The sequence below is a fragment of the Pongo pygmaeus genome, chromosome 15 (genome assembly GCF_028885625.2).
Source record: "Pongo pygmaeus isolate AG05252 chromosome 15, NHGRI_mPonPyg2-v2.0_pri, whole genome shotgun sequence".
Classification (NCBI taxonomy): domain Eukaryota; kingdom Metazoa; phylum Chordata; class Mammalia; order Primates; family Hominidae; genus Pongo; species Pongo pygmaeus.
The window spans coordinates 76,629,183-76,647,662 of NC_072388.2; the positions used below are offsets into that span (position 1 = coordinate 76,629,183).

Consider the following 18,480-nt stretch of genomic DNA (forward strand, 5'->3'; position numbering starts at 1 on the left):
CTTGTGATCCACCCGCCTTTGCCTCCCAAAGTGCTGGGATTACAGGTGTAAGCCACTGTGCCTGGCCGCCCCATTCTTTCAGTGTTTGAGTGCTTCCAGTTCTCTCTCCCTGCTCAACCTGACACTCCCAGTCACTCGCTGCAATGGACATCCAATGCCACCGTAACTGTTAACATCCTTTTGCTATCTTGCAAATATTCAGTCTTATCCGTCTTCTGTTCTAAACCTTCACCATTCATCTCAAGTCCTTAGTTTTGTTCTTATTTCCTTCTATGTCAGTGAGAAAACAGAAGCCTGCTCAAATGATCCAGTGAACAATTTCAACTTTCCTCCCCCACACCACTAAACTTCTCTAAATTTTCACCTGATCCTCCTGGTTTCAGAAGTGGTCCTACTTCTTTCTTCCAAAGCTAATTCCCTACCTATACTATATCGTATTTCCCTGACACAGCCTCTGAGGCCTTTCTCCATTAATAGAATGTTTCTTCTCATACTTTCAAGTCCTCTTCTGAACTTGTTTTTTCCTCTTGGCCTTCAAACATGTTTAATACTCCTACATACTTAAGAATGAACAACAAAAACATTTTCTTTGTCACTTATACAAGCTACCCTGCTTATACCTCACCTCCTTCTACCCCCTACTTATCTTTTCTTCTCTTTATAATTAAACTTTTAAAAAATTCAACATTTGCCTTCCTCACTCTCTCCCCTCACCATAATCTGACTTTTGTTTACACCACTACTGAATCTAGTTTCTTAGTTTTCATTACACTAATTAATTGTCAAATCCTAGACCTATTTGACATGGCTGGCCCTTCTCTTCTTGAAACATTTTCCTGCCTTAGCCTCTAACAGCATTTCTTCTGTTTTTCTTCATATCCTTCTGGCTGCTTGATGTCTTTTCCTGCTCTATTTTCTTCATCCTGTGCTGATGCTTCCTGGGGCCAACAGCCTTCTTTTCTATAGATGAGAAAGAAAAGTGAAAAGAAGAAAGAAAATCACATCTATTTTCAGCGCTTCACTATGGCCTTTACGTGTAACTCCCTCATCTCATCTCTTTCTCTCCGCGTCCCTCTCACCCTTACGTTACTCCTAAGCTCAGTTCTGTATTTCCAAAATCATGCTGGACATCTCCACCTGGATACCCTACAGGCATTTCAAAAAACAGTATGGCCTCAACTACACTAAGGATAGTCTCTGCTCATTCTTTTCTTCTTTCAATACTTATTTCCATTACAAGCCTCAGTATTACCCTCACTGCCATGTAGAAATCTGTAGATAATTGTTAACTTTCTTTTCTCTCCCTTTTTGTAATTGCTTGGTAATTAAGTTCTATAGACAACATCTTTTTGAGGCCTTTATCATCTTTTACATGGATTAAACTAAATTCTTTTTTTTTTTTGAGACAGAGTCTCAATTGCTCTGCTTTTGCTCTGTCGCCAGGCTGGAGTGCAGTGGCGTGATCTCAGCTTACTGCAACCTCTCCTCCCAGGTTCAAGGGATTCTCCTGCCTCAGCCTCCTGAGTAGCTAGGACTACAGGTGCGTGCTGCCATGTCCGGATAATTTTTGTAGTTTTAGTAGAGACGGAGTTTCACCATGCTGGCCAGGATGGTCTTGATCTCTTGACCTCGTGATCCGTCCACCTCAGCCTCCCAGAGTGCTGGGATTACAGGTGTGAGCCACTGCGCCCAGCCTAATTCTTTTTTTTTTTTTTGAGACAGAGTCTCATTCTGTTGCGCAGGCTGGAGTAGAGAGGTGCGATCTTGGCTCACTGCAACCTCCACCTCCTGGGTTCAAGCGATTCTCTCACCTCAGCTTCCCTAGTAGCTGGCATTACAGGCGCCTGCCACCATGCCCGGCTATTTTTTGTATTTTTAGTAGAGACGGGGTTTCATCATGTTGGCCAGGCTGGTCTTGAACTCCCGACCTCAGGTGATCCCCCCGCCTCGACCTCCCAAAGTGCTGGGATTATAGGCGTGAGCCACCACGCCTGGCCTGAACTACATTCTTAATTGTGCTTTTTGCAACCACTGCATTTTCAGTCAATTTCCTCCACTACCACAGAGTTATTTTTCTGAAGTGAAAAATCTGTTATTAATCCTGATAAATACCCACTGTTAATAGGACAAAGTCCACACTCTTAGATGGCATGTAGAGCCATTTATATTCTGGCTCTAACTAACCTTTCTAGTCTCATCTCCAAGCATTTCCCACAAGGTATGCTACTCTCACGTTTTTCATGGCCGTGCCTCTGACTATACAGTTTTCTCTATTGAAATGCTCTACTCCACTCTCAGCCTAGCAGATTTTTCCAATTTGTTTTTTCATACAGTTTACACTCACTTCTTCTGGGAAGTCTTTCTCTCAGCCATTTCCTATATTGTGCCCCCAAAGCACCTTGCAACTTCTATTCAAGTATACATGCTTTGGTATTGTAAATTCCTTATTTAAGTACCTGGGTTCCTCCTTTAACAGTCCCTCCCTCACTGGCTTTTATTCTTCTTCATAGCTATCCTAGCATCACATATTTTCTAAGACACAAATGTACATTATTTAATAAATTAGTGAAAAATAAGAAGAAAAGCTATATAGTCTCTAAATGATCCTTCTCAAATTTAGCATTGTTCTTATTGGACTAATAAAGAGGGAATATGAATTTAATTGAAATAATATTTACTGAGCACTTTCTAATATATACAAAGAACTGTGGTAAGAATCAAGGCTACAAAATTTTCAAGATGGGAAAGGAAGGCAATGGAAGGAGACAGGGATAGATGACTCAATTCACCAGAATAAATGCTATACTAGCATTATAAACAGTCTTAAAGAAGTAGAAAGAGGAGAGGATTAATTCTGCTTCCACAATGAGGGTAACAGTGGAAAAAAAGCTTTCATATACATAAAAATAGATAAGAGTATTTCATAAGCTAATTTACAGAACAAATAAAGCTAAGTTGTTATTTGGCAACTATGTTGCACTTAATTAAAAAAAAAATCAAGCAAAAAAATTCAGAAAACAAAAAACAGACAGAAAATTGTAGTTCCGGCTATTCAGGAGGCTGAGGTGGGAGAACTGCTTGAGCCCAGAAGTTCAACGCAGCCTGGGCAACATAGCGAGACGCCGTCTCTAAAAAAAAGTGGCAATAAATAAACAAAAGCAAGAAGATAAAGAATGAGGGGAAGTAGGAGATTCTTGTGGACTGAATGATAAGGGAAGACTTTCTTCTAAGATGATATCAGAACAAAGACTTAAAAGAAGCAAGACACTGTTGATCTAAGGGAAGAGCTTCCTAAGTAGAACAGCCTGCACAAAAAAAAAATCTTGAGCATGCCTAATGTGTTTAAGGATAGCACTGGAGGTCAATGTGGCAGAAAAGAACAAATGAAAAGGAAATGAGGTAGGAATGGTAGGAAATGAGAGTAGAGAGGTAGCTGTGGGCCAGGTCATCTCAGCCTTACAGCCATGGTTAGGAATTCTGGATTTTTTCTAAATGTGATGATGTTATGTAACAAAGAATTTGACTGGCCTTTGTCCCTGGCTCCTGGTAGGGAGCTTCTAAACCCTTGAAATTTCCTGGTGATAAAAGTGTCACTGTTAATCAAGGTGGGCCCTTGGAACCACACCTGAGTTTGTGCTACGAAGGGAGGCTGGTTAGGAGGCTACGGCAGTGCTCTAGATAAGAAATGATGGCAGCTTAGACCAAGGCAGTTGTGATGGAGATGGTGAGAAATGACTGAATTTATTCTGGCTTTGAAGTCTGGGATATATACTAGAGGGTTGCATTTAAAGTTTTTTTAATCCTTGCACAGCGGCTGCATTCTATGTCTGGGATATGTCACGTTAGATTTATCTGGTCTCCTGTTGATGAACTCTTAGGCTGTTTCGCATTTTTTTTCTGTTACAAACAATGTCACAATGAAGATGTTTACACATAACTCTTTTTTTTTTGAGATGGAGTTTCATTCTTGTTGCCCAGGCTGGAGTGCAATGGCGTGATCTCGGCTCACCGCAACCTCCGCCTCCCAGGTTCAAGTGATTCTCCGGCCTCTGCCTCCTGAGTAGCTGGGATTATAGGCATGTGCCACCATGCCCGGCTAATTTTGTATTTTTAGTAGAGACGGGGTTTCACCATGTTGGTCAGGCTGGTCTTGAACTCCTGACCCAGATGATCTGCCCAACTTGGCCCCCCAAAGTGCTGGGATTACAGGTGTGAGCCACCGTGCCCGGCCTCCACGTAACTCTTGTACACTTTTACAACAATCTCTAGCTATGCCATTCACTTTGAAAAAAAAAAAAAAAACAGAATTGAGGTACTCTAATTTTTTGAACAGTCCTTAAGTTCAATATTTTTTTAAAATAATTTTTGCTTTTGCTTAAGTTCAAGTATTTCTTCTTCATTTCCTATTTAAAGTTTTTTCTTCCCTGACCATAGAATTCTAGAAAATTAAAACCAAAAGGATCTTAGAGGTCCTTTACTTCAGTGGTTCTCAATGTCAGAGGATGTTATGATACCTAATCAAAATCTCCAGGGGAACTGTTTTGAACAACAGACTCTCTCCTGTTCTGAGAGATTCTGGCAAAGTTGGGAGAGCTGCCATGTACTGTCCACATGACCCTGACTACCCATGATTCAATTACCTTGAATGGCTTATCCAGTCCAATACCTTCATTTCTCACACAAGGAAACTGAAGCACGTATCACATAGTGATACAATGAAAACTTGGCCTTAATCGATTTTCAATGCTGCCAGTACAATGTCTGAGCATATCAATTTCTTCCAACCCTTGACAACATAACGTATGACCACCAAATTTTTTATTTTTGCTAATTTATTAGACCAAAAAAAGGCATCTCACCATTGTTTACAGGATGATTTATTACAGAGATTCATCTGAGCTATCTTAAAAGACAGCTGGGATTTCTGCAGAGTCATATCCAGAAGGAAAAAAAATTACTTGAAAACACAGTCTGGTTTAATAGCAGTAGGTTCTCTTGGACTAATTTTACTCAACCACGATCTTCCTTTCCCCTGCTCTCAGTTGTGAAGAAGACACTACTAAAAGCTTATGGACAGGGTTTTCCTCACTGCTCCTGTCGATACCATAACCTACAGACCAAGGTTTAAAAAAAACCACTGAATTTTACTTCTCCTTTCCCCTTAAGAAAATCTTCTCTTTACTCTGTTAGAATCGGCATGACAGCTTCTGAAAACTACAACATTAAGGCCACGTAACACCAAACAGGACACAAAGTTGGTAAAATGGTTTTAACAGGCACTTTAAAGGACTTCTCACGTATTATCTTGTTTAATCCTCGTACTATTCAATAAGGAAAGAACTGTTATGAGACACAGAAAGGTGAAGGAACTTGCTCAAGGTTACACAGCTATTAAGTGGTGGAGCTGGGATCTGAACACAGTCAGTCTGACTCCAGAACTGGTGCTCTACATTAGTGGTTCCCAACCTTTTTGGCACCAGGGACCAGTTTCATGGAAGAGAATTTGTCCATGGATGGAGTGGGGATGGGGGGTGGTTTGGGGATGAAACTGTTCCATCTCAGATCATCAGGCATTAGATTCTCAATAAGGAGTGCGCAACCTACATCCCTTGCATGTACACTTCACAACAGGGTTCACGCTATGAGAATCTAATGCTGCTGCTGATCTGATGGGGCGAAGCTCAGGTGGTAATGCTCGCCTGTCTAGGTCTGCGGCCCCATGGTTGGGGACCCCCCTGCTCTACATGACTAAACCCTTTACCATCTGGCCCAAATCCACCTCTCCTCCTTCATGTTTTACCAATTCTGCCTACTTATGGCTTCCAGGAAGCATCTTCTATAATCTACCTCCAGCCTAGCTACTTAAGTGACCATTCCCATTATATCTTATAATGTCTATCCCTGCATCTATCAAATTGTATTTATTTATTTATTTATTTTTAGAGACAGTCTCTCCTCGGCCTGCCGAGTAGCTAGGACTACAGGCACACACCACTATGCCCAGCTAATTAAAAAAATTTTTTTTTGGGCCAGGCACAGTGCCTTACACCTGTAATCCCAGCACTTTCGGAGGCCGAGGTGGGCAGATCACCTGAGGTTGGGAGTTCGAGACCAGCCTGACCAACATGGAGAAACCCCTACCTCTACTAAAAATACAAAATTAGCCACGTGTGGTGGTGCTTGCCTGTAATCCCAGCTACTCTGGAGGCTGAGGCAGGAGAATGCTTGAACCTGGGAGGTGGAGGTTGCAGTGAGCCAAGATCATGCCATCGCCAGTCCAGCCTGGGCAACAAGAGCGAAACTCTGTCTCAAAAAAAAAAAAAAAAAATTTTTTTTTTCATAGAGATGGGGTCTTCCTATGTTGCCCAGGCTGGTAACTCCAGGCCTCAAGTGTTCTTCTCACCTTGGCCTCCCAAAGTGTTGAGATTACAGGCATGAGCCACCAAGCCCAGACCCAAATTGCATCTAATTATCTGTTTGTATGTTTTTGAACATAACTAAAGTACAAATTTCTTGAAGACAGGAACTGTTTTTTATCTGCCTTTGAATCTCTAACACTAAAGCATAGTGTCTGACACATAGCAGAAACTCAATAGATATCTACTGAATAAACATAAGAAAGCACACATCCTATGCTCTTGTCTCGCAGGACGATTTATTCTGTCTTAAATATTGTATCTTTGCTCAGGCTGCTTTCTCTACTCAGTAGAGACTTTTTACTTTTCTGACGGGTAAACTCCTATTCATTTTTGAAGATTAGTTCAAATGGACAGTGAAAGGAGGATAACCCAATCAAAAAATCATTTTTTAAGGCCGGGCTTGGTGGCTCACACCTGTAGTCTCAGCACTTTGGGAATCCGAGGTGGGGGGATCACCTGAGGTCAGGAATTGAGACCAGCCTGGCCAACATGGCGAAACCCCATCTCTACTAAAAATACAAAAATTGGTGGGGCATGGTGGCGGATGCCTGTAATCCCAGCTACTCGGGAGACTGAGGCAGGAGAATCGTTTTAATCCAGGAGGCAGAGGTTGCAGTGAGCTGAGATCGCGCCACTGCACTCCAGCCTGGGTGACAGAGTGAGACTCTGTCTCAAAAAACAAAAAACAAACAAACAAAAAATCATTTTTTCTTCGTTCACAAGTCTACCCTGCCTGGAATAATTATTTCCTCCTCTATGCTCCCACAGTATTTTTCTAAACCCCATCATAACACTTTCTGAGCTCTACAATAATTATTCCCATAGGTAATGCATTCTTGCCAGAGACTATGCACTGCTGAGTACAGGGAGGGTACCTTTATCTTTCTGTGTCCAATGCCTAGCATCATGCCTGACACACTACTGACCCTCATTAAATATTTGTGGAATGAATGAATGAATGTTAAAGCATGAAGGTGAAAATATTAGTTCTTCTCATGAGGAACAACTGACCTATCATAAAATGGCTAGTACCACTGAATCCATCTAGGAGGGTAGAAGCAAAGAGCTTTCGATGTTACCTTTCCTAGGATACCACAAGCCTTCAAAGGAACTCACTTCAAGTAGAAAAAAATGGCTGAAGCTAATGGAAATGGATCATGTGATGATTAATGAGGATGAACTCAATTATCTAAGTTATGATAAGCAAGTCTTTAAAATGGATCTCAATTTACTGTAACTGTCAAAGCATCTGTCCAAATGTTCCTGGGGAAAGAATACAATTGTGCTGTTTTTGCTTGGAAACAATGAGGGGAAAAAAAAAACCCAGCCAGTCACTTTTACAGCATTGTTATAGAACAGTTCCTTCAAAGACCTGTGATGATCTGAGCTGAGTATTAACACTTCATTCTGATTGACAAGACTTACCTCAGGAACTCTTTGCTCTGTTCCCACAGATCTTGGGTCTCTTCTTTAGACATGTGTTTGTCCAGGTTACATACATTAGGTTTCTGGGAATATAACTTCAGGCACTGTTTCACCCAGTGCCACTGGTAACCTGGGAGGAAGGGGTTTGGGATAAAAATAAACCCTATACAAAAGATGGGTGGGGAAAAAAAGAAGAGGGGGAAATTCTCCATCAGTTATTCAAATAATTTTGACATCTTTATACTCACTATTTTGTTATTTACTCCCCATATTTTTTTGGTCATGCTTCAAGTTAACGAACAGGTAGGTTTTGATGAACATAGACATCTACTACTATGCAAATGTGTCTGGCTTTCTAGGTATTCTCAAGAGAAATAAATATTCCACAATAACTGTTATCCCAAAGCAAACTTTAGAATTGGAAGTGGTAAAAGTACACCTCTAATTTTTATCAGGTCTTGACACTTAGAGTCATCCAAGACTTCTTTACCTCCCTATTTCATTTATTACAGGCATGATTACATGAAATCTTATAATGAATTTTAGCTAAAACATAGATTTGAAAGTCATCATCTAATGAATGGCGTGCTGATTATTGGTCTATTTTCTCTCAGTTTCAAATCCACTCTTCTATACTTAGCTTCATAATATGGGGCTGAGACCCTGCCAACTACATTTCTTATTTGCCAGCTGGCTGTCTGCTAACCTGTGCCTATAAGGGTCACTAATGGAAGACTGGAGGGCGGAAGTTGGTTCTAATGTAGTTTTTCCACATCACTAGAATCAGCCTCATTATGTCCTCTCCTCAGAAGTCTAAGCCCCAGTTCCATGTAGTCCCTTTTCCAAGCTTCTCAATGTAGTAATCCCAAGCTCTTTTGTTCTTCCTCTCAGCTGTAGGGGTGACAGTTGCTTCCTGCAGTTACTGTCTCTGTAATATCTCAGTGTTTGCAAATTCCTGCAGTTAGTGTCTCTGTATTATCTCAGTGTTTGTGAACAACTACAGCAGGTGTGTTAAAGATCTTTGTGACCTTGACAGCAACCTAACCTCATTTTTCTCTGTAAAAGATTAATAATAGGCCCGGCATGGTGGCTCTCGCCTGTGATCCCAGCACTTTGGGAGGCCGAGGCGGGCGGATCACATGAGGTCAGGTGTTTGAGACCAGCCTCGCCAACATGGTGAAACCGTCTGTACTAAAATACAAAAATTAGTCGGGCGTGGTGGCAGGCACCTGTAATCCCAGCTACTCGGGAGGCTGAGGCAGGAGAATCACTTGAACCCAGGAGGTGGAGGTTGTAGTGAGCCAAGATCACGTCACTGCACTCCAGCCTGGGTGACAGAGCCAGACTCTGTCTCAAAAACAAAAGATAAATAATAACATTGAACTGGAATCCTATGCATGGTAAAGATTCATTCATTCATCAGACACACAATACATGCCAGGCACTTTCTTTCTTTCTTTTTTTGAGATGGGGGTCTCTCTCACCCTGTTGCCCAGGCTGGAGAACAGTGGTGTGATCTTGGTTCTCTGCAACCTCCACCTCCCGGATTCAAATGGTTCTCCTGCCTCAGTCTCCCAAGTAGCTGTGATTACAGGTGCCTGCCACTGTACCCAGCTAATTTTTTTTATTTTCAGTAGAGACGGGGTTTCACCATGTTGGCCAGGCTGGTCTGTACTAGGCACTTTCTTAAGAATTAGAGGTCAGTGCATGGCAGGTCTGGCATGAACAAGGTGAGCCGGGCCTGGTCGTGTCCCACCCGGGGCCCGCCTGGCCTGACCCTAGCCCTGGCCTTGCCCCAGCACCCCTGTCTCCTATGGGAGTGGCACTGCTGGCTGACAGCATAGGCCTGGCCATGACTGACTTCAAATTGGACATCACATGGCTCAGCTCAGTGGCTGCGAGGGAGCCACCTGTGTAGCTGTACTAGCCAGGGACCTTACCCTCATGAGAGCTCTGTTCCTGTCACCAGTGGCTGTAGCTTCTGGTAGGAGAGAGTAGTAGAGGCAGTATGCAGTCAGATAAAGACCAAATACACTGATAGATGAGCAAAGATATCCTGCTGGTGGAGAGATACTCCTCTGAGGTCCAAATGGAAATAGATGCAGATGGAAATAGTACTAAGATATTCAGGTATGCTTTTGACAAGCACTGAGAAAGAGGATTGGGAAGATTCCTTCATGAGATGCTGTGGGAGCACAGAAGAGGCATGACCCCTGGGTTCCAGATGGTACATCTCAATGCCCTGACTGAGGACAACTGCCTGGACAACCTGTAGCTGGTGCTGTGCGGCTGGTGGCCCAAAGCCAAAGAGACCTCCAGAAGAGGGAGCAAAGCTTGTACTGGCTTGCAATTCAGCAGCTTCCCATGGACCCCAAAGAAGAGCAGTGACCTGTCCTAACTGTGACCTGGTACTATAACACCAATGGAGATGTGGTGGAAGAGTTGAATTCTTACACCTACTATAGTAGCATTACCCTTCCTGCACAGTGATTGAGAAGTAGCTCCAGGAGTTCAAAATCTGTGGGTGCTGCCAGGTGGCCCGGTACTGAGGCTCTGAGTGCCAGCAGGAGCGCGCTGGCCACCATGAAGCACTGTCAGGAGAGGAAGCACCCCTTCCAGCATGAGCTCAGCTGGAGCAATGACGGGCAATGGAGCTGCACATGCTCGCAGTCCCTGGGCTCTACCTTGGGCACAGCAGACAGACTGGTGGTTGAACCTGGAGGTGTTGAAAAAGCCAGCTGTGGGCCCAGAACCACCACCAAGAGACTCTCGATGTCACTGGAAGTCTGTAGGAAGATAGCGTCCCTTCCAGTCTTAATCTCCAGCAAAGACAACCGGGAGACTCTGGCCAGGATGTTTCTCATTATTTATATGTTAATAGGTTTGTAAATTCACGTGCAGGTTTTTTGGAAGGAGGCACTGAGAGGGGTAGAAATTACAAATAAAATCATTTGCTGTAATAAAAAAAAAAAAAAAAAAAAAAAAGAATTAGAAGCCGGGCATGGTGGCTTGGCTGATGCCTGTAATCCTAGCACTTGAAAGGCCAAGGCAGGCAGATCACTTGAGCTCAGGAGTTTGAGACCAGCCTGGGCAGCATGGTGAAACCCTGTCTCTACAAAAAATACAAAAATTAGCCAGGCGTGGTGGCATACACAGGTAGTCCCAGCTACTTGGGAGGCTAAGGTGGCAAGATCGCTTGAACCCAGGAGGCACAGGTTGCAGTGAGCCAAGACTGCACCACTGTACTCCAGCCTAGGTGACAAAAACAGACTGCCTCAAAAGAAAAAAAAAGAATTAGAGATAAAGAGATAAAAAACCTTGTCTGGAGAGGGGGCAATAAAGACAAGTTAAACTCCTTTTTGTAAGACCAGCTATGAAAGAAAATAAAAGCTTAGCATAGTCATAGAAAAACAGAGTTAAGAGGGTAGTTTTTGGTTTTTAAGGACTGGCAAGACCTAAGTATGCTTACAGATTGTGAAGAAAGAGCCAACAGGGAAGAGCCAATTGGAAACAGAAGAGAGGAAAGAAATAGAGCAAGGTCTTGAAAGCTGGAAGAGGTTTAAGAAGGTGAGATGGATCAAGAGGGTAGAGAGACTGGCTTTGAACTAAAGGAACTCCTCCTCTATGACTGGATGGTGGAAATGAGAACATTTGCTTATAAGTGTGGGGGGCACTGAAGGCTCAAAGGGTTTGTGCCTGAAGGACTCAGTTTTCCCAATAAGATAAATAGCGAGGTCATCTCAACAAGAGTGAGCATGGTTGGACAGGTCCTGAGGAACAAGAAGGAATCCAAGCAATGATATAAAAGCCAAGCATCATATATTAGTGTAATGTTCCCCTTGCAAAAGGATTTTAAAAACAGATGAACAGACTAAAGCTTACAGATTGCTGAATTAAATGCTGGCAATAATTTGAAGGTCTTCAGTTCCTGGTTGAACTCCAGATCTAGTCTAGACCAGAGGTCAGCAAACGTTTTCTGTCAAGAACTAGATAGTAAAGACTTTAGGCTTTGACAGTTATTTGGTCTCTTTATTTATTTTTTATTTTTTTGAGACGGAGTCTTGCTCTGTCACCCAGGCACAATCTTGGCTCACTGCCACCTCCACCTCCCAGGTTCAAGCGGTTCTTCTGCCTCAGCCTCCTGAGTAGATGAGATTACAGGCTTGGACTACCACGCCTGGCTAATTTTTGTATTTTAATTTATTTTCTATTTTTATTTTTTAGTAGAGACGGCATTTCGCCATGTTGGCCAGGCTGGTCTTGAACTCCTGGCCTCAAGTGATCTGCCTCGGCCTCCCAAAGTGCTGGGATTACAGGCCTGAGCCACCGCGCTTGCCCTTATTCGGTCTCTTTAGCACTCAATTCTGTCACTGTAGCCAGAAAGTAGCCATACATAGTAAGTAAACAAAAAGGTGTGGCTGTATTCCAATAAAATGTATTTATAATAAAAGTGCAGTTTGCCTGCCAAGTCCTGGTGTAGACTATTAGCAATAACGACACATTTTATGGAAATATCCTTAGGGAGAATTACTATGGAAAGCAGACAGTAAAGACACTGAGCTGAGAGCCTAAAACAGAAACAACTTTGTTATTACTTAACTACTTTTCCTCTCTTCTCTTTGGCATATAATTTAGTCATAAATTAATGGAATAATGATGAAGTTTAATAACAGCAATTAACAATAAATAAGTTTATTCCTAAGTCATGAATTATAGTAGCTGCTAAAAATAACTAGATGCCTACAAGTGTCAGACACTGTGCCAGCAACCTTACGCTATCTCATTAATCTTCAGTAACTCTATGAGGAAGTTATTAATCCAGTTTTGCAGATAAGAGAACAGAATTTCAGAGGGGTAACATGGCTTCACTGATTCATCCCTCTCTCCTGGCCCATCACAAGGCTAGCACACATTTGGGATAAGACAGACAATCTGGGATACGACAAAGAAAGTTGGATTTGTGGCCATGGAACAAGCAAAACCAGTAAGCCCACACAAGCAACAAACCTATGCTCTTTGCATTATAAATATTAGGTTCTGGCTGGGCGTGGTGGCTCATGCCTGTAATCCCAGCACTTTGGGAGGCAAGGAGGGTGGATCATGAGGTCAGGAGATCAAGACCATCCTGGCTAACACAATGAAACTCCATCTCTACTAAAAAGTACAAAAAATTAGCCGGGCGTGGTGGCGGGCACCTATAGTCTCAGCTACTCGGGAGGCTGAGGCAGGAGAATGGTGTGAACCCTGGAGGCGGAGCTTGCAGTGAGCAGAGATCGCGCCACTGCACTCCAGCCTGGGCAACAAGCAAGACTCCATCTCAAAAAAAAAAAAAAAAAAAAAATCTAACCAAATGGATCTCTGAACAATATCATCAATGGTCCACTATCCGAATTTCATGTGGTTCAGCTGAAAGGAGGTTATGCCATCGTAGAAATACATAGGAAATAACCTGAAGATTCCTCTACTGTACTAAATCTTACTAAAAGCACTTAAAATTCTATGTCTAGATTCTTGCAGATATAGAAAAAAACTAGACAGCTTAGAGATATTCAATGTGGACAGGTTCTTCATTGCAGTTGATTAATCCTGTTCCACCATTTAATATTATCAATAGCATACACTCCAAACTAAACCTAATGACCAAAGTCAATGAGCTTTTGGCATCAAGGAAACCTCATACAGACAAAGATTTTTACCAGTAATCTGATTTTTCATATGTCTTCTAAAGTAGCTCCAAAATACATTTGGATTTTATGTTTCATTTATCAGTTAAATTCTCCAAATAGTTTGGGAGAATGATAGGATCATCAATATTATGGAAAAAGATAGGAAACCCCCCGACAACCTACCATCTGCTATCATCACAATTTCACGAAATAAAGAATATTATAATATTCCCAAACATATTAGACTAAAGGAATAATACTTCTGGTTTAGTCCAAGCTTGAATGGTGACAGGAAATTTAATATCTCTTTAGGCAGTCCATTTCAGACAACTGTTGTCTTCTTTTTAGTGGGTTAAAATCTGCCTCCTAGCCAGGCACAGTGGTTTAGGTCTGTAATCCCAGCACTCTGGGAGGCCAAGGCAGGGGGATCACTTGAGTCCAGGAGTTCCAGACTAGCCTGAGCAACATAGTGAGACCCTCATCACTACAAAAAATAAAAAAAAAAATTAGCTGGGCATGGTGGTGCAAGCCAATGGTCCGAGCTACTAGGCAGGCTGAGGTGGGAGGAACATTTAAGCCTGGGAGGTCAGGGCTGCAGTGAAGCGTGACTGTGCTAATGCACCCCACTGGGTGACAGAATGAGACCCTGTCTCAACAAAAAACACAAAACCAAAATCTGCCTATCTTGCATCTACATGTTCTCCAGATTAAAAAAAAAATCTGCCTCTCTATAATTTTCAGTCGTTGGTCTTGGGTTCTGACACCTAGAGCAACCCCAAATCATTTTCAAGTGCTTGATAAATGCACTGACCTAAGCAGTTAACATATACATTAACATTTAATCCTCATAAGAACCTTATGAAGTAGGTACTATTTTTATATACATTTTACATATGATGAAACTGAGGACAAGAGAATTTAAAAACTTGCCCAAAGTCTTACAGTTAGTAGATGGCAGAGCCAGGATATGAACCCAGGTAACCTGGCACCAGAACCTATGCCTTAACCACTGGTGTGCACTGCTTCCCACCACTTCTTGTGCAGGACAATTTTTCAATGTTTAATGCTGTCATGTTCCCCCATAAGTCTTTTCTTCCTTAGATTCTGTTTCTGGTTTCCAGGCCTGTTATCCTCTTGTTCAAGAGGATGTGTCCTCACACGTTGTAGTATATACTCAGCTTCCTTCAGATTAAGTCAGATCCAGAAGTAAACACAATCCTTTTGATCAACTCAGAGTGAGAAGAGACTGTTCTCTCCCATATTTTGGATATTATATTTCTATTAAATACAGCTTATAGGGGAAAGTAAGTAAAAAATAAATAAATAAACACAGCTTATAATGGCAAAAGAGACAGAATAAACTCTCCAAGGATATAATGAGACACCCACCCAAAAGATGTGGCTTAATTAAGCAGCAAATCCCAGAAAGCCTTAGAAAGCAAGTACAGCAGTTTAGACAATTTAAAAGTCAAGTGGGGTTAAGTTTGTGGCATGAACCATCTGTTAAGGGGAGAAAGCCTAGAGCAACAGAGAATCATGGCCTTAAAAATAGGTACTAGAGGCCGGGCGTGGTGGCTCACGCCTGTAATCCCAGCATTCTGGGAGGTCAAGGCAGGTGGATCACCTGAGGTCAGGAGTTCAAGACCAGCCTGACCAACATGGTGAAACTCCATCTCTACTAAAAACACAAAAAAGTTAACCAGGCGTGGTGGCTGGTGCCTGTAGTCCCCGCTACTTGGGAGGCTGAGACAGGAGAATTGCTTGAACCTGGGAGGCAGAGGCTGTGGTGAGCCGAGATCACACCACTGCACTCCAGCCCAGGCGACAGAGCAAGACTCTGTCTCAAAATAAATAAATAAATAAATAAATAAAAATAAGTGCTAGAGCTGAAAGGTGAAGAGCGGCCTCCAAGAACAAGACTATTGGTGATGCATGCTCTACATTTACCCAAACTCAAGAGGAGCCAGGCTGTTATATCTTCCCATGCTATTAACAAGTATTTCAGTGGTCATAATGTACTAAGAGCTGTACCATAGAGTCCTGGCCATTGGCACAATGAAAACTAACATTTCTTTTTAAAGATTTCTCTTACTTTTAACCCATATCTGAAATCACAAGTGCAATGTTAACTTTTACAATGGCCCCAGGAGCCTAGAAAAAAGGTTAATAACATTACCTATTCTTCATTATTTTCTTAATCTCATTCTCTGTAAAACCAGCTACCCAACATTACTAAATTAAAAATTGCACACGAATCTATTAGAATTGCTTGAGACGGGTCTCATTTTGTCACCCAGCCTGGAGTGCAGTGGCACGATCTCGGCTCACTGCACCCCAAGCAATCCTCCTACCTCAGTCTCCTGAGTAGCTGAGACTACAGAGGCATGCCACCACACTTGGCTAATTAAAAACATTTTTTTTGGCCAGGTGAGGTGTCTCACGCCTGTAATCCTAGCACTTTGGGAGACCGAGGCGGGTGGATCACTTGATGTCAGGAGTTCGAAACCAGCTTGGCCAACATGAAACTCTGTCTCTACTAAAAATACAAAAATTAGCTGAGCGTGGTGGCATATACCTGTAGTCTCAGCTACTCGGGAGGCAGGAGAATCACTTGAACCTGGGAGGCGGAGGTTGCAGTGAGCTGAGATTGTGCCACTGTACTCCAGCCTGGGCGACAGAGTGAGACTGTCTGGGAAAAAAAAATTTTGTTTTGTAGAGACAGGGTCTTACTATGTTACCCGGGCCGGTCGCAAATTCCTGGGCTCAAATGATCCTCCCACCTTGGCCTTCTAAAGTGTTGGGATTATAGGCGTGAGCCACCTCGCCTGGTCCCTATTAGTTCTTTTTTTTTGAGACAGAGTCTTGCTCTGTGGCCCAGGCTGGAGTGCAGTGGCACAATCTCGGCTCAACAAGCTCTGCCTCCCGGGTTCATGCCTTTCTCCCGCCTCAGCCTGCCAAGTAGCTGGGACTACAGGGGCCTGCCACCATGCCCGGCTAATTTTTTGTATTTTCAGTAGAGATGGGGTTCACCTTGTTAGCCAGGATGGTCTCAATCTCCTGACCTCGTGATCCGCCCGCCTCGGCCTCCCAAAGTGTTGGGATTACAGTAGTGAGCTACTGCGTCCAGCCTTTTTTTTTTTTTTTTTTTTTTGAGACGGAGTTTCCCCCTTATTGCCTAGGCTGGAGTGCAATGGCGCGATCTTGGCTCACTGAAACCTCCGCCTCCTGGGTTCAAGCGATTCTCCTGTCTCAGCCTCCCAAGTAGCTGGGATTACAGGCATGCACCACCACGCCAAGCTGATTTTTGTATTTTTAGTAGAGACGGGATTTCACCATGTTGGCCAGGCTCGTCTTGACCTCCTGACCTCAGGTGATCCACCCACCTTGGCATCTCAAAGTTCTGGGATTACAGGCATGAGCCACCACGCCTGGTGAGGACTTTTGATGTCATTAATTGTAATTCTTTATTAAATATGTTCAGCCTTGACAGCAACAAGTTTTAAGTTGTTATGCCATTTGAGAATGTGACTAAAGGGACAATTATGAATTATTCATAACTATTATATGACATTTATTACAATGATAATGATAAATTATTCTTCACAGCACTTCTGCCAAATCAGATGTTCAGAGTTGTGGCAGGGAGCCCAGAGGCAATGTCCTTATTTTTTCAATGGTCATGCCACTTTCTGCCACATTTGCAGGCACTGCTGACTCCTGTTCTATCCTTTGAAAACGGACGTCTTAGACAAGGTACAGTCTAGAATCGGTTTGGAAATGAAACATTTATCTGTTTATTATGTGTATCCTTTGTCTATTTACTTGCTCACAGTACCTTCTTTGAAGACATGAAGACATAAATGATTCAGTGATATTGCCTTCTCTGAGGTCAGTTACACTCACCAGGATAGCCTTTGAGTCCATAGGCTTGCCACTTGCTGACGGGCTGAAGACCTGCTCTATATGCATTCTGCTCACTGACAGAAGACACATTTAGCTGAGATTTGATCACCTGGCAGGAAGGAAACAGAAGTTAAAGGACTAAATCTATTTTGCAGGTCAACCCTGGGAACCTCAAACCTCCAAAGACATTTCTTGTATGAGGCAAAGCTAGGATTCTTGTTTAAGATACAGAACTTTGCTCTATTGCTCAGGCGAGTGCAGTGGCATGATCATAGTTCACTGCAGCCTCAAGTGATCCTCCTGTGTTGGCCTCCCAAAGCAATGGGATTAGAAGTATAAGCCACTGTGCCTGGCCAAAGCAAGGAGTACTAAGTCTGGGGTTAATCTTAGCTGTACTGCTTACTTGATCTGGGCATTTTAGATGAGTCATTTAATGTCTTAGAGCCTCAGTTTCTCATCTATATAGTAACAGCAGAGTTACCCAAAATTAAGGCAAAATGGTAATAAGAAAATTTAAGCAGGCTAATTTTGGCTTTCAAAACTACTTTTTCCTGTGACATCACACCTTTGCAACTTCTTATGGGGCTGAATCATGAAAGGTGCTTGGTGTACTGAAATATCTTGAGTCACAAAGCTATTTACTTCAGTTAGGGCTAACAGTAATGCTTTTGAGACACTTGTATAGAGTTGGTATTTAAACAGAGCTATAAGGAACACCAAGCTGGACAGGGTGAGAAAATGAAAAGAGAAGGCCGGTCGCAGTGGCTCACGCCTGTAATCCCAGCACTTTGGGAGACTGAGGCAGGCGGATCACGAGGTCAGGAGTCCGAGACCAACCTGGCCAACATGGTGAAACCCCGTCTCTACTAAAAATACAAAAATTAGTTGGGTGTGGTGGCCGGCGCCTGAAATCCCAGCTACGAGAGGCTGGGGCACCAGAATTGCTTCAACCTGGGAGGTGGAGGTTGCAGTGAGCTGAGATTGTGCCACTGTACTTCAGCCTATGAACAGAGCAAGACTCCGTCTGAGGAAAAAAAAAAAAGAGAATGAAAAGAGAGTGCTGTAAA

At 42.8% G+C, this 18,480-nt stretch overlaps 1 protein-coding gene and 1 pseudogene across 1 annotated transcript in view; one reads left to right on the plus strand and one right to left on the minus strand.

The window, feature by feature from the left end:
* ALKBH1 (alkB homolog 1, histone H2A dioxygenase) overlaps positions 1-18,480 on the minus strand; it is a 33,733-nt gene that overhangs the window by 13,803 nt on the left and 1,450 nt on the right. The window contains exons 2-3 of the mRNA XM_054447554.2: positions 17,414-17,522; positions 7,845-8,007 (exon numbers count right to left, since the gene is read on the minus strand). Of these exons, the coding sequence (XP_054303529.1) occupies positions 7,845-8,007; positions 17,414-17,522 (272 nt within the window). The remainder of the gene's footprint in view (positions 1-7,844; positions 8,008-17,413; positions 17,523-18,480) is intronic.
* LOC129013179 (zinc finger MYND domain-containing protein 19-like) lies at positions 9,882-10,733 on the plus strand (annotated as a pseudogene).